At 51.3% G+C, this 14,675-nt stretch overlaps 1 protein-coding gene across 1 annotated transcript in view; it reads right to left on the bottom strand.

Moving 5' to 3' along the window:
• BMP8B (bone morphogenetic protein 8b) overlaps nucleotides 1-7,100 on the bottom strand; it is a 31,468-nt gene extending 24,368 nt beyond the window's left edge. The window contains exon 1 of the mRNA XM_053660736.1: nucleotides 6,407-7,100. Within this exon, the coding sequence (XP_053516711.1) occupies nucleotides 6,407-6,740 (334 nt within the window). The 5' untranslated portion in view covers nucleotides 6,741-7,100. The remainder of the gene's footprint in view (nucleotides 1-6,406) is intronic.
• Nucleotides 7,101-14,675: the final 7,575 nt, after the last annotated feature.

Raw genomic sequence — 14,675 nt, 5'->3', positions numbered from 1 at the left:
TCCCAGGCGGCTCGTGGTTTCCTGGGGAGGAGGGCAAAGAAGGCAGACAGGTCCCGAATCTATAGGCGGAAAGTGACTAGAACCCTGAGAACCACACACAGGACGGAACATGAAGGCTCTAACTACACAGGATGCCTTGGGGGAGGGGTCAGGGACGCTTTTCTAGAAACCGTATTTGAGAGCGGACGAATTTTGACAAGCAGAAACGGAACAGAGTGTTCTAGTCGAAGGAAGAGAGACGGAAGTAACGTGCCAGCCCCCACAGTTAAGAACTGACCTGAGTCAAGCACCATAAGGGGCACACGACACAGGCCATCTCTGTTCGCACTTACCCAGGCAGCCTGGTCCCAGAGCCGTGCTCTTCCCCAGTGGCAAAGGGGTGTCAATAAACACCGCAGCCCCCATCACACCGGCTGCCATTCTGAGCATTGCCAGGCTTTTGCTAAGTTTTTCAATGTTTTGCCTACTTAACCATTGCACTGTGACACAGGTATGGTCTCAATGGTAGAGGTGGGGAAACTGAGATGCAGAGATTTTAAACAAACTCTTCACCACCTCACAGCTCTCCAGTGGCCGACCCAGGCAGTGTCAGGGTCAGGAGGCAGGGCCAGGACCAGGTGAAGGATTAAAGACCCAGTGTGTCCTAGTCCAGAGTAATTGACCACTCTGATCTCCTAGCCCCAAGGGCTGACCCTCCTGATGCTGTGATCCAGTTTTCACTGTGGGTCTGGGTACCCAGGAATTGGGTCAGTCACTTATACTCTTTGAGACTCAACTTCCTCCTCTATCTACTGGGGGCAATAGTAGTCATTTACCCCGGAAGGGTGAGAAAACACTGAGTAGAGGAAGGTTGGGGAGGAGGAGTTAGTCATTAGAGATTCACAGGGCACATGCTGGTGGCCAGATAGGGACCCACTTTCAATTCTTAGGAAGAGAAATCACCAGCAAAATGGAAAGACAACGTATGGAATGGGAGAAAATATTTGCAAGCCACATATCTGATCATGGGTTCATACCCCAAACATATAAAGAACTCATACAACTCGATAGCACACAACAAGAACAAACAATCTGATTAAAACCTGGGCAGGAGAACTAAATAGACATTTTTCAAAAACAAGACATACAAACAGCCAACAGGCAGACAGAAGGGTCCTCAACACCACTAATCACCAAGGCAAGGGGAGGCAAAACCGCAGTGAGACGTCACGCAAAAGGCAAGGTGACAGGTGTGAGCGAGGACGCGTAGGAAAGGAAACCCTTGCGCTACTGCGGTGATGCGCGCAGGCGCTGCCACCGTGGGAACCCTTACGGAGGTGCCTCAAAAAATTAAACACAGAACGACTGCATGATCCCACGACCCCGCCTCTGGGTGTGTGTCCAGAGGGAAGGAAAACAGAAGAGTGAAGATGTAGCTTCAGTCCCGTGCTGGTGGCAGCATTAGTCACAGTATCCGAGATATAGAAACAACCTACATGTCTATCCGTGAATAAATGGATAAATAAGATACACATTTAATGGATACTACTCAGCCATGAGAAAGAAGAAAATTCTGTCATTTTTGACAACTTTGAAGGCATGATGCGAAGTAAAATAAGCCAAAGATAAATACTGCATAGTACCACTTACATGTGGAAGCTTTTTTATTTTCGACTATAAGATAAATAAGGTCTGAGACTCTCGTGTCAAACACAGCAACTCTAGGTGATAACACTGTATGTGTAACTGAAATTTTCTAAGAGAGTACAACGTAAATGCTCTCACAAACAAAGAGTACTGTGATGGATGGGTTCATAAATTAGGTGGGGGGAGAATTCTTTAGCAATGCATATGTATATCAAATAACCACAATGTATACTTTAAATATCTTACAATTTTTTATGTTAATGATACCTCAATAAAACTGAAATAATTAATTAGTTTTTTTAAGAGAAATACGGGACATGTGGTTACTCTAATAGTAAATTTTTTAAGATGGATAAAATATTTATTGTTAAATAAAAGACAAAGTAGCAAAACAGTGGGCATTTGTGTCCCACTTTGTAAAAAAATAAAATAAAATGTTAGTATCTGTATTGATCAAATATCAGCGCTGGTTGGGGAGCTATACCAAAGGGTTAAAATGATGATTTTCTCTGAGGTAGAGAAAGGATTACTAGGGGCTTCCATATTCTGTTTCTAAACATATAATCTGAGTTTTCTATAATGAAATTTTATAATAAATCTATATTATATATGATAAATTTCTATATGATATAAATTTTCTACAATAAACATGCATTAGTTCTATAAATCCCAAAACGAAGAAATTTTTTGTGCACGATTCTCAGTTTACAGCACGTATTCAGAACAGTCGGATTCAGCACTTACTGGACCTGGGATGGCCCAGGCCTCAGGGTGGTGGAGAGGCAGCTTCTAGGTAGGAGAACAGTAGAGGGTGTGCAGGCAGCAAGACCACATGCTATGTGGCTTTAGGAAAACTACCTAACCTCTCTGAGCCTCATTCTTCTCTTTATAACCAGGATGTGACAGTACCCATGAGATGGAAATGAAAAAACAGATGTATCGGTCTGGGCGTGGGGTCGTCCCTTGGTGTCATCTCGCACGATCCCTGTGCAGCCCCACAGGGTGGGTACTGTGAGGGTCCCCATTTTACAGAAGAAACTGAGGATCCGAGAGGCGGGCTGGAAAGTCCAGACCACACTCAGTAGGTGGCGGAGCAAAGATGCAAATTCTAAGTCCCAGGTCAGAACCCCTACCCCAGTCCTGTCTGCCGTCCCACTGTCCAACTGTCCTGGTGTCCAGATAGGGAGTGTCACTGTCTAGAGGTGGCAATCACCTCTGTGGCTCCTGTCTTTGTTGTCTGTCTCTCCCACTACAAGGCCAGCTTCCTGAGGGCAGGGACTTTGCTTAGTTCACTGTCATATCTCAGTAACTAGAACTGTGCCTGACACTGAGCAGGTACCACGTCACTATTTGCTCAGTGAATTGGTGAAGAAAATGAAAGAATAACCCAACGAAGAACCAAAGAAAGTGACCCTGAGGCTCACGGAGGTAAAAAGAGTTGGCTCTTCGAGGTCACAGGGCTGAGGGGCCACACCCCTCATTCCCACTAAGCCCTGCCTCTCCCAATCCAAGGGCCTGTCCGTCAGTGCCCCCGTCCTCAGTCGCCAGAGACCCCGGAACAAACCAGTTTGGTGTAGGGAAGGGTCAGAACAAGAGTGAACATGGTTCATTTGTTCCTGGCTGCGTTTCTGCCACAAGTACTATTCATGCTTCAGTTTACCAGTCTGGAAGGTGAACACCAGACACCACACTGACATGAGGTGGAGGATTCAGGAGGGACAAGCAGAGTTGGTCCTTCCTGCCTTTTTCCCTCAGGAGGGGCTGGGCCAGCTCAACAGAGCCACAGGGTCAGAGCTGGGAGGCCCCTTGTTTTCCTGACCCCATCTCTGAGTCTTAGACTGGATGGGAAAACAGGCCCAAAGAAGAGAAGGAGTGTGACTTGGGGTAGGGAAGACAAGAACCTGGGGGGTGCTCCAACGCAGAGCTGTCCCTCCCTGAGCCTGGGCGACACTAAGGACAGGCTCTACTGGCTCCAAATGGACATCTGCCCGCATGACTGTGTTCTGGCCATAGGAAGACAAGATTCTACAAGGCTGAGATTGACAAAGAGGCAAGGCAGGGCCAACAGGTCTGGCCACAGAGACCTAACCCATGGTCCAGAGACCTTGGAGAGGCCCCTGGCCACTGGGTCTCACAGGCTGCCATTGATGGCCAGAGGCCTGGCAGGCACCAGGCCCGGCTTCTCAGGAGGCAGATGAGGCCAATAAGGGAGGTGGCTGGGGAGGCTGCAAGTGTGGGAGACTGGGTGTGGGTGCTGAAAGTTCAGGGGCCTGGGGCCTGGGCCTCCAAATGAGGAAAGAGTCCTGCTAGGTGTCTAATCCCTCACATCAGCCTAAGTAATTACCAGTTAAAACCACTCTCCCTGAGATTTCTACCAGTGCAATTAGCACATCAGAATAAAGGCCCTCTGACAGCCAGAGGGGCCCGCCCACAACTGGGCTTCCACTGAACAAGGACAGGCTTGTTGACCCCACAGGCCTCAGATCTTAATGCAACACGCAGGGATGGTGGGGGAAGAAGCTGGGGTTGGAAACCACTGCCTGGATGATGTCATGTACTTGCTGTGTGGCCCTGGGCTGGCCATTCAACCTCTCTGAGCCCATGAAATGAGGCTGGATGAAATGAGGACTTACAAAGCTATGGAACTTCAAGTGCTAGTTTTTATTCTAAAAATGGGTGGGGACACCTTTGGCTGGCTTTTTAAATCTTTTCTGGGTTGCACATGTGTATAAGACGCATGGGGACAGACGTTCCTGTCACATCCATCCCAGGGCTGGGCACCAGCTGGGAGGAACTGGAGTCTGCAGTGATGAGGCCCAGGTTCATCCTGAGGAAGGGGGTGACTTTCTGCTCCTCCCAGGCATCAACCAATCACACACCTCCGAGGACGACGCACTGCTCACTAGGAACCCCATCTCACACGGAGGGACCTGAAGTTCAGATTGGGGAGGGACTCGCCTAAGATCACACAGCAGAGCTGGGGGGGGGGGGGGGGGACCAGGTCTTCCTGAGGTCAGGGCACTGCTTGGCTCACAGCCGCCGCTCCCACTAGGGCTGTGCACGCCTTGACCCAGGGGATGCTGGGGGAAGCAGGACGTGGGCTGGGCGGTGACTCACTCTAACAGATGGCTCCCTTGGGGGCATTTTCCGGGTGACTCCATCCACAGCTCTTCTTGGTCCTGAGCCCTGGGTCAGCTTGTCCCAAGGACAGAACTCCAGTCTCAGTTCCACATACTCTGTCCCTAGTCCCCACCCTGCCCTCTAACAGGAAGGCAGCATCCAGGACCCAGTGACCCAAGTCCTGTGCCTGGCGTTGGGCTGTCGGCAGAGGGTAACAGCTGCTCACTCCCCCACCTCAGCCCACCACCAGCTCTGGGTTGAGGGACAGAGGCCTGTTTGGCTGCCCCCTCTTCCTGCCCTCCTGTAGGAAGCAAATGGCTGAGACCCCACACTACCTGCTGCTGCTCCAGTGCCTGGGCTCCTCTGCCTAAACCCCTCTGGAGGCTCCCTGCACCCTGAAAGCCTGCCCTCCCGTCAGCAGAAATGTCCCAGAGAAGCAGATGTAGGGCCACGGACCCTGGGCTGTGCTGGCTCAGCCATGCAGAGGCCAAGCCATCCTCCGTGTGACACTCACTGCCTCCCCCGGCCTCACTGTCCTAATCTGGGAGATGCGGCTGAACATCTTGGTTGTTAACTGGGTTGTTGGGGAACAAGAGTGGTGCTGTAGCTGAAGGGAGGCTGGTGGCCTGGGCAAGGGTGCTCTCCGGCTCTCAGCCCTCAGCTCTCCCCACCTCGAGCAGAGCTGTAGCCCTTGTGTCCAGTCTGAGCCCACACCCTTTCCTTCACTTGCCACACACAGGAGACAGAGTGGATGGGAGACAAATATTCATGACTGTAGATTAAAGAGAGTTTAGGTAATGAAAAAAACATGTTTGAGGACTTAAGGGTAAAGGGCTCCAACATTCGGCAGTGGCGAGGAAAAGCTGCACCTTGCCTGGGAGAACAGTGAGGGCCCAAGCTGCCCGTCAGGCCATTCCACAGACCTGGACACTTGCTGCATGTCAAGCCTTGTCCCAGGTACTGGGCATGGGTGACAAGACCACAGACTGCCCGGCTGAGCCGACCCCTCCCCCCACCCCGCTCCTTCCCCACCTGACCCCCTGACAGCCACACCCCCACCTACAGTTCCGGAGCCCCACCCCAGGGAAGAGGCTGCTGTGGACTCAGGACATCTGGGTTTTCCTCTCAGGCTGTGGTCATTTTGGTGATGTGACCCGGTTTCTGCAATGAACTTTGTCCCTCTCTGCAGTGCTGCCCTTATCACAGTGACAGCCTCACAGCCTCTGTTTACTCATCTGTCTCCCCAGGACCAGACTGTCTTCCTGGCACTGCCCAGGTCCACCTGACATTACATGATTCCTAGTCTTGGGTGTGTTTGGGGGCGGGGTGACTGTACACGCCCCTGGGGCTCACATTCCTGTGTCTGCCCCGCCCGACCCACAAACAGCTCACGGACCCACACACCCCTTAGACCTGGCCACCGTAACCTAGGCAGTTCGCACTCCCTTGTGGGGCCCTGTCCACCACACGGTGACTCCTGGTTCCTCGCAAGGGGAACCCACTGTCCAAGGTTGTGTACTCTCCCCTGCAGCCTGTGTTCCTTCCCAAGGAGCCACCGTGGGGGCGTCCGGACACTCGCTCACCGTCCCCTCACGCCCACTCTCGCGGAGGTCGCACTGTCATTGAGTCATCGGCACCCATCCCTGGAGCCCACACTCACCCATGTTGACGAAGCTCATGACCAGGTCTGCACGGCCCAGGCCCCGCTCTCGGGGGCCGCCGTCCTCGTCGTCGTCTCCGGCCATGGCGTGGTAGAGGTCCAACATGAAGAGCGGCGCGGACGCGGGCAGCCGGGCGGCCGCAGGCGGCGCGCGGAGCCGGGGTCTCCCGGGCAGCCCGAGCACCGCCAGGATCTCGCGCTGCAGGTCGCGGCGCTCACGTGGACCCAGGCGGCGCTGCGGGCAGCCGGCTGCAGGGCGCGGGCTGGGGCTGCTGCCGCTGAGCGCGCACAGCGCCAGGCCAAGGAGCCACAGGGGCCCGGGGCGCGCGGCCATGGCGGGCGGGACTGGCCGGCGGCGCTCACTCCGCGTGCATCCGCTTCGCCGCCTGCCGGGGGGTCGGGAGACGCGGGACGGCGAGCTGCCGGCCGGGCCAGCGGCGGGCCGGTCCAGCGGCCGGCGAGACGGGGCGGAGTTGGCCGCGGCCGCAGCGCAGTCACTGGAGAAACCCACACGCGGCACCTGTCGCGGCTTTGGGTTGGGTGGCTGTGGCCGCCAACACCTGGGGCAGAGGCTAGTTCAGGGATTGCACAACGTCGGCTAATTTCTCTGTCGCCGCTATGCCCTCCGACCCCACTGCTGCCGAGGCCCGCGCAGTCCTGGCGCTCAGGAAGGTGGGGACCCACGAGCTCCTGCTCAGAGGGACCAGAGAGACCTCTGCCCTGAGCCCCAGTCCCTGCTGCCTGGGGTCCTGGGCCCCGCCTCCGGGCCCCGCCCCTCCGACCCTGGCCAATGGGGGTGCAGGGCGGGGCCAACGCTGCAGAACCCGCCCGCTCTCGGAGAGCTCCGAGTTGTAATTGATGTCGTGGGTGGTGGCGCCCGGGAGATTCGACTTGCTAGTGGGTGGTGGGCGCGTCCGACGAGGGGTCCACACTCCAGGAGACAGGGTCGTCAGGGTCGTCCTGGGCTGCCCTCGCAGCCGCTGGCCACGCCTTCAGGCTGGTTCCGGGACTTCAGGGTAGCGGCTCGGTGAGGAGAAAGCAAGAAACTTGTGGCCAGCGCCTTTGCGGGGCAGGAATCCCGAGTCTTGGTCTGGCCAGCGAGTGACCCGGCAGCCCCGCCTTGGTGCGCTGTGCCCCCCAGGACCCGAAACAAGGCCCCAGTCCCGTTTGGAAGGGCTCCGTGGGCGCCAGCCAGGGTCGGAGAGTGGGCGCCTTCTCCAGCACAGCCGGCCACCCAGAGCCTTTCCCGCTGTCCCCTTGCGGATATTGCTGCGGGCTTCTCCCTTCCTGACGCCAGTCAGTCTCTGCTCCTAGGGCGCTCACCCACCTGGCTCCCGCGTGCCCCCACTAACGCCCCAGAAGGGCCGCCTCTGCTGTTCCAGGGGCTGCGTGGTCACCGCCAGCTGTCGCTGTGTCCCCTGTGCTGACCCAGCCTTGGGCGGGAGAGGCGCACCAGCCTCCAGCCCAGCAGAGGAGCTCCGGGGCCCTTCCTGAGCGCTGGGGGGATGCTTTGTGCTTCCGTGTTGTGAAGGCTCTCGGTGTCTTCTTCCACCCTTGGCAACAATGGGTATTATTGTTAAATACATAAATAAATCTCTGCCAACATGACAGGTAAGAATGGCCCTCTGCTGTTGGACGGTGCATGTGTGGGGATTACTCACTGTTCTCTTCTTGAAACATTCCCCCTGCCTTGGATGCCGGCTTTCCCTCCTTCCCGCTTCCTGCCCACTTTCTCAACACTGACATCCCCACAGGTTCTGTCCGCGGCCCTGTTCTTAACTTTGACTTTCCGCTGGGTGATGCGCTCATCCATCTGAGAGACTCTGGCACCATTGTAGGTCATTACTAAATCCCAGATACATCCCAACAGTGACTACTCCTGCAGGTCAGAAGTTATATTCAATCACTGATTAGACCTGATCAAAGCCAGATCCCTCCCTCTCTCGGGATGGCAGTTTGGTCTACCACTCCACTTTCTAATGCTTCGTAAATTCCTGGGCCTTTCCACATCCTCCCACACTACGTGGTTGGCATGGCATCGTCTCCACCCAGGACGGCTGCAATAGGATTCCAGCTGGCCTCCTTGGTTCTCATCTTGTTCCCACCCCTTCCTCACTCCTCATTCCCCATTTTCTCAGTAAAAATCTGATATCCATGGCCTCTCAGTGCTAACAGCAGAATCTCCCAAACTGAGGTTTTTGAGGGGGGGGGTCCTAGAAAAAAAAAAAAGAGTTTGGTAAACACCGTTTGCTGCATTTCCTCCAGGGGAGCCCTAATGTAATCAGCAGTTTGTAAGCTCTGAAAAATCCTGCATTAAAGAAACATGCTTACCTATAGCTCAATATCTTCCAAATGCATTTGACACATGACTGTCGGGGTTTCCTGGAGACCAGGAAGACCCATGTGATGAAGTGCCCAGTGCTCAGTGTTCTGGCTTCTGCCACCTGGTCCCTGCTGCTGACCCTTCTTCATAGTCTTGTCTAGACACTAACAGTGTACACTTTACTTCAGTCACCTACGACCACCTGGGGCCCCTCGCTGTCCTGCTGTTGACATTTCTGTTCATCAGCACACGTGGTTTCCTTTACCGAGAACATCCAGCTCCCCTCGGCACACCTGGTCCATGATTACTTCTCTATAAGATGCAGCTGAAGCAACCACTTGTCTTCCCGAAGCCGTTTCCACCTTCATGGGCAATTAGATCTCCCCCTCCCAACTCACTCACTTTTTACCAAGCTGGGGGTGTTCGTTCACGTTTGCTCCCCCCACTTCCTCTCTGCACTGCGAGCTTCTCCAGGCAGAGGCTGATCTTGGGATCCTAGTGTCAGACTCATGTTGAGGGTCTCATTAAGTATTTGTTGAATTTACTAGTCTCTGAGAAAGGAGCACCTCCAACCCTCATGAATCCTTCCATTAAGAATCGTTCAGCCCTGACTCAGTGGGTTGGGCGTCGTCCTGAAAAGCTAAAGGTCACCAATTTGCTTCCCAGTCAGGGCACATGCCTGGGTTGAGGGTTCAGTCTCCCCAGTCATCAGGGCGTTTATGAGAGGCAACCGACTGATGTTTGTCTCCCCCTCTTTTTCCCTGCCTTGCCCTCTCTCCAAAAATAAATAACATCTTGTAGAAATTGTTCATTGTTGCACGGGAGGCAATGAACTGAAGCACGAAGCTGTGTTGAGTGTGGGGGCTGCTGGCCAGCCAGTCTCAGTCTCCAGTTATGTGAGTGGTTTTCTTGCACACCAGCCACAAGTGCAAATCCATGGGTTTTCTCCGCTGAAACCACAAGATTAACTTCATCATCCCCAAGACCTACCTCTCTATAAAATATAAAAATGAAACAGTAATTTAAAAGAGTAGAGAGAACAGTTTTCTGTAAGAAAGATACTACAGGAGTGCGGAGTATCCACTGTCAGCTCTGACCCCCTCATGTACACATACATAACAAAATATACATAACAAAAATGACCACTTTAATCATTTTTTAACATGCTTTATTTATTTTCAGAGAGAGGTGAAGCTACAGAGAGGGGCAGAGGGACATCCATCAGTTGCTTCTGTAAGCCCCCTGCCTAGGGACCAAACCTGCAACCCAGGCATGTGCCCTGAGTGGGAATTGAAACCGGTGACCCTTTGGTTCATAGGCCAACGCTCAGTCTACTGAGCCACACCAGCCAGGGCCACTTTATAACCATTTTTTGATGTACAATTCAGTAGCATTAAGTATGTTCATGGCGTTGTGCAACAGCCATTACTGCCCATCTCCACGACTCTTCTCGTCACCCCAAACTGAACCTCTGTGCCCATTTACAGTCGCTCTTCATTGCTGGCTCCTGCCACCCCAGGCGACCATCATTCTCCTTTCTGCCTCTGAACATGACTCCTTTAGGTGTCTCAGAAAAGTAAAAGCACACAATATTTGTCCTTTTGTGTCTGGCTTCTTTAACTGAGCCCATCTTCAACGTTCACCCAGGCTATAGCGTGCGTCAGAATTTCCTTCCTGTTTAGGGCTGAAGAATATTCCATTCTATGCATATCACACATTTTGCTCATTCATTCATCTGTGATGGATATTCGGGTTATTGTTACCTTTTGAAATTGTGAATAATGCTCCTCTGAATATTGATATATAAATATCTATGCAACTCCCTGCTTTCTGTTATTTGGGACACATACGCAGTGGTGGAACGGCTGGATCATGATGATGAGTCTATGCTTCACTTTCTGAGGAGTCACCCTACTGATTTCCGCAGCAGCTGCCCCACTTTGCATTCGCCCTGGCGGCACACAGGGCTCGTTTCTCACATCCTCACCAGCACTTCCTGTTCTCTGTTGTTTCTTTATTTTTATTTTTTTAAACAAGAGTTTTCAACTTTTATATACTAGAACTTAAATTTTTTCATTTAAATTATTTTGTTGTTCAGTTACAGTTGTCTGTATTTTCTCCCCACCCCTCCCCGCTTTCTATTGTTTTTAGATCATTATTTTACATCCTAATGGATGTAAAGTGATGTCTCATCGTGGTTTTGATTTTCATTTCTCTAAAACGCTGAGCATCTCTTCATGTGCTTATTGGCTATCCATACACATTCATTGGAGAAATGTCTTTTTAGGTCCTTTACTTATATCTAAATCGGTTGTTTTCTTTAAATTTTTATTTTTGATTTTAGAGAGAGGGGAAGAGGGGAGGGAAGAACCAGAGAGGGAGGGAAACATCAGTGTGAGAGAGACACACCAATCCATTGCCTTCCAGACACGCCCCGACCAGGGATGACCCTGCAGTCCGGGCCTCGCCCAGGAATCGAACCAGGCGACCTTTCAGTTTGCAGGACGTCGCCCAACCAACTGAGCCACGCAGACTGGGGAAAACTGGTTGTTTGTTTTACTGTTGTTGAGTTTTAGGAGTTCTTTATGCATTCCGGATATCATCAGATATAGGATTTGCAAATATTCTCTCCCATCCTGCGGGTTACAGCACCCTTTATCTGGAAGACTAATTCACCTGGTGTTACCCCAGCCACTCCAGCCTTCTTTCTCTTTTACTTTCATAATGTATCTTTTTCCCACTCGTTTACTTTCAACGTGTGCTTTTATGTTTACATTGCATCTCTTACAGAAAACCGGTCGTTTGTTCTTGCTTTCTTCCCCCTACCGCCCAACTCATCGGACTATCTCTGACTTTTAATTGGAGCATTTAGTTCTTTAATAGGAGCCGACTTGACCCATCGCCTAGAGATTCCCTGTGAAGACAGAACCATCTCATTATGTTTATTAGTTTCTCTTACCACGTCAGCACACCTTGGGAACACGGCGGGCTGGGTTTTCCCAACATCTTGAACACAGCCAGCCCGGAAAATGAGTGAGTCACCTGTGAGGTCCCTCAGCCGTCCTTTAACGAGGCATTCTTGAGCAGCGTCTGCCCTGTGGTGCTCTCTGGGCCTGACACAGTCAACGACAGAAGGACTCAGACGGGACTCGGTGATGGGATCAGACGGGTGCTCAGATCACCGAGTGAGGGATGAGGGGTAACGCTAACATCTTACTGTCCAACGACTATGCACACAGACACACCCTAATGACAGGGAGTCTGCACTGACAACCGCTTACACTCCTGAAGTGGAGGGCAACGGGTGAGGGCACGATGATGACAAAGAACTCAGTGGGTTGAGTGCCAGCCTGCAAACTGAAGCTGCTGGTTCAAATCCTGGTCAGGGCACAAGCCTGGGTTACAGGCAGGCCAGGTCCCTGGATGAGGGTGTGCGAAAGGTAACCAGTCTCACACATCAGTGTTTTTCTTTCTCCCTCTCTTCCCCTCTCTCTATAAATAAATAAATAAATAAATAAAATCTACTTTAAAGAAATCTTCACACTATCGTGTGGCATTTAACATTCTCAGCCTCTGACTTCTCACGTGTAAGACGCTATCATAATTATATCAACCTAGAGAGCTGTGTGATGGCAGGAGAGCAGCCTTTCACTTACCCAAGGGCCCAGGGCCTGGAGTCCCAGGGCCCCAGCTCCTCCACTCACCAGCTGTGGGACTTTCTGGGGCTCACCACCCCCGACTCAGAGCAGGCATAAATGACACATGCCTCTGTTGGCTGCTGGGCAACTTGCCATTAATATTAAAATAGCAGCAACAACAATGATATAGCCACCATTGCTTGAGAGCTTCCTCTGTGTTAGGTGCTTTGCACGAACCCTCACAATAGTCCTGTGAGGGAGGTGCTCTCCCCACTCTGCAAGAACTTGGTCGTGACTTAGGGATGATAAGCCTTGCTCAGGAAATGGCAGCTGTATCCTTTCTGTGTGGCCTGTGTGAAGCCACCAGTGTGTGTGGAGTTCACAGCTGGGGCCAGAGCCCCGCCACAATCCGGAATCCATGCCCACCATGTCCCCCAACTGCTGCTGAAGGTCACTGGGTCTAGGGCCACGGTCCAAACTGCTGAGAACTTGCAGTCTTGGACTCTGGTCCCACTCCTGCTCCTGATAGTCTCTGCCACCTGGGTTGATTGCTCACCCTCCCTGGCCTCAGTTTATCTTATTGTAAAGTAAGAAATAGGGGTGAGATCCCCCATGATCACCAAGATCTCTAACCATTAAAAAAAAAAGGCAAAGGGAAATTCAGGAAACCATGGACCCTGTTTCTAAATTCTCAGCTTCTCTGTGACCCCTGGTGGACACCATCAGCCTAGCACCCAGGAGAAAATGAGAGCCTGCCTACAGCGACTCTCAGGGTTTGGGGACTAACTTTGACTTCTGCCAAGGTTCCCACTCCTCTGAGCCCTGATCCCCATCTTTACATGTGGATAAGAAAACACCTCCCTCTCTGGACGGTGGTGAGGGTGATGCATGAGAAGTGCTTGGACGGAGGCACACACAGCCCAGCCAGTCCACGGAAGCCAGATCCCACCATGGAGATGGCCGTCCTGTCATCAGTGAAGAATGTAATGACTACAAGCTTATAAAACATGTTTGTTATGAGAAACCCAAGTTGTTTGCTTATGCTGTAAATGAGTTCGTGGTCACCGTGATAATTAACCCACTTCTGGTTAATTAAACTCAGCAGCCGCATTTTACTAATTATTTTCAAAATACCAAGTATAAAATAGTTTTCCTTCCTTTTTTGTTCTCTTCCCTTGGCTTCTGACTTTATCTTTATTGTTTCCTTGCTGCCTATTTTTAGGGGTTTGTTCCATTGCTCTTTTTCACCATCTTAAATTGAATGCCTTGTTTATTCCTACACTTCACTGACATGGAACTTACCCAACATAAAATTCCCCTGTTCAACTGCACAATTGAATGATTTTTAGCGCAGTGACAGAGCTGTGCAACCATCACACAATGTAGTTATAACATTTATAATAATTTTTAATGGAAATAATGTATAATATTTCCATTTCCCCCCAAAGAAAGAAACAACATACAAAAGGATGCCAACCCACTTCTGTTCTTTACAGATTTGCCTTTTCCGGAAATTTCCCCAAAATGGAATTTTGTGTCTGGCTTCCTTCATGTGATATAACGTTTTGGAGATTCATCTATGTTGCAGCGTCTGGCACCTTCGTTCTTTTTTATTGCTGAGTAACATTCCGTCGCATGGACACACCACACTTGTTCATCCGCTCACCAGTTGATGGTTATTTCTAGTTTCCTTTTGGGAGCTATTTAAAACCCCAGGTCTATAACTACAGTATCTGAAGCTTCTGAGGGTGTGTTTATTGTATATCAGTTCTACTGGTTTTGTTCGTGGTAATTTAACTCCTTATGCGCTTGTTCAATGTGTGTATCCAAATCCTGTCCCGCTTTCCCTGAACATTTTTGGAAGAACAGCAGGTCCTCAAAGAATGACATCGTTTGGTCCAGTGCTGTTTGGTTGTAACGTTGATGAGATGCCTAGGAACTTAACTCTCGTTTATATTAATCAGCCTGTGGTAAAAACTGGGTTCATCGTGCATTGTTTTGCTTGAAGTTCTAGAAGCGAATGGCAGTGTTAAGTAAGGACTCACTGCTCCACTTGGCCTTTCAGCGCCCTCCTCAGGGAAAAGCACAAGGTGCGCCTCCCTGAGCCTCTTTACTCCCAAGAGACTTGCCTCGGCTAGTAATTCTTTACTAACTTGTTGACACACCACAGCCTTTGTGTTAGTTACCTACTGCTGAAGAACCAATTACTACTACAGCCCTGGCCGGTGTGGCTCAGTGGATTGAGAGCCAGCCTGCAAACTGAAAGGTCACCAATTAGACCCCCAGGCACATGCCTGGGTTGTGGGCC

This window comes from Artibeus jamaicensis, unplaced genomic scaffold (genome assembly GCF_021234435.1).
Source record: "Artibeus jamaicensis isolate MK-2021 breed Jamaican fruit bat unplaced genomic scaffold, CSHL_Jam_final scaffold_847, whole genome shotgun sequence".
Classification (NCBI taxonomy): Eukaryota; Metazoa; Chordata; class Mammalia; order Chiroptera; family Phyllostomidae; genus Artibeus; species Artibeus jamaicensis.
This window is presented reverse-complemented; position numbering and strand designations above follow the sequence as displayed.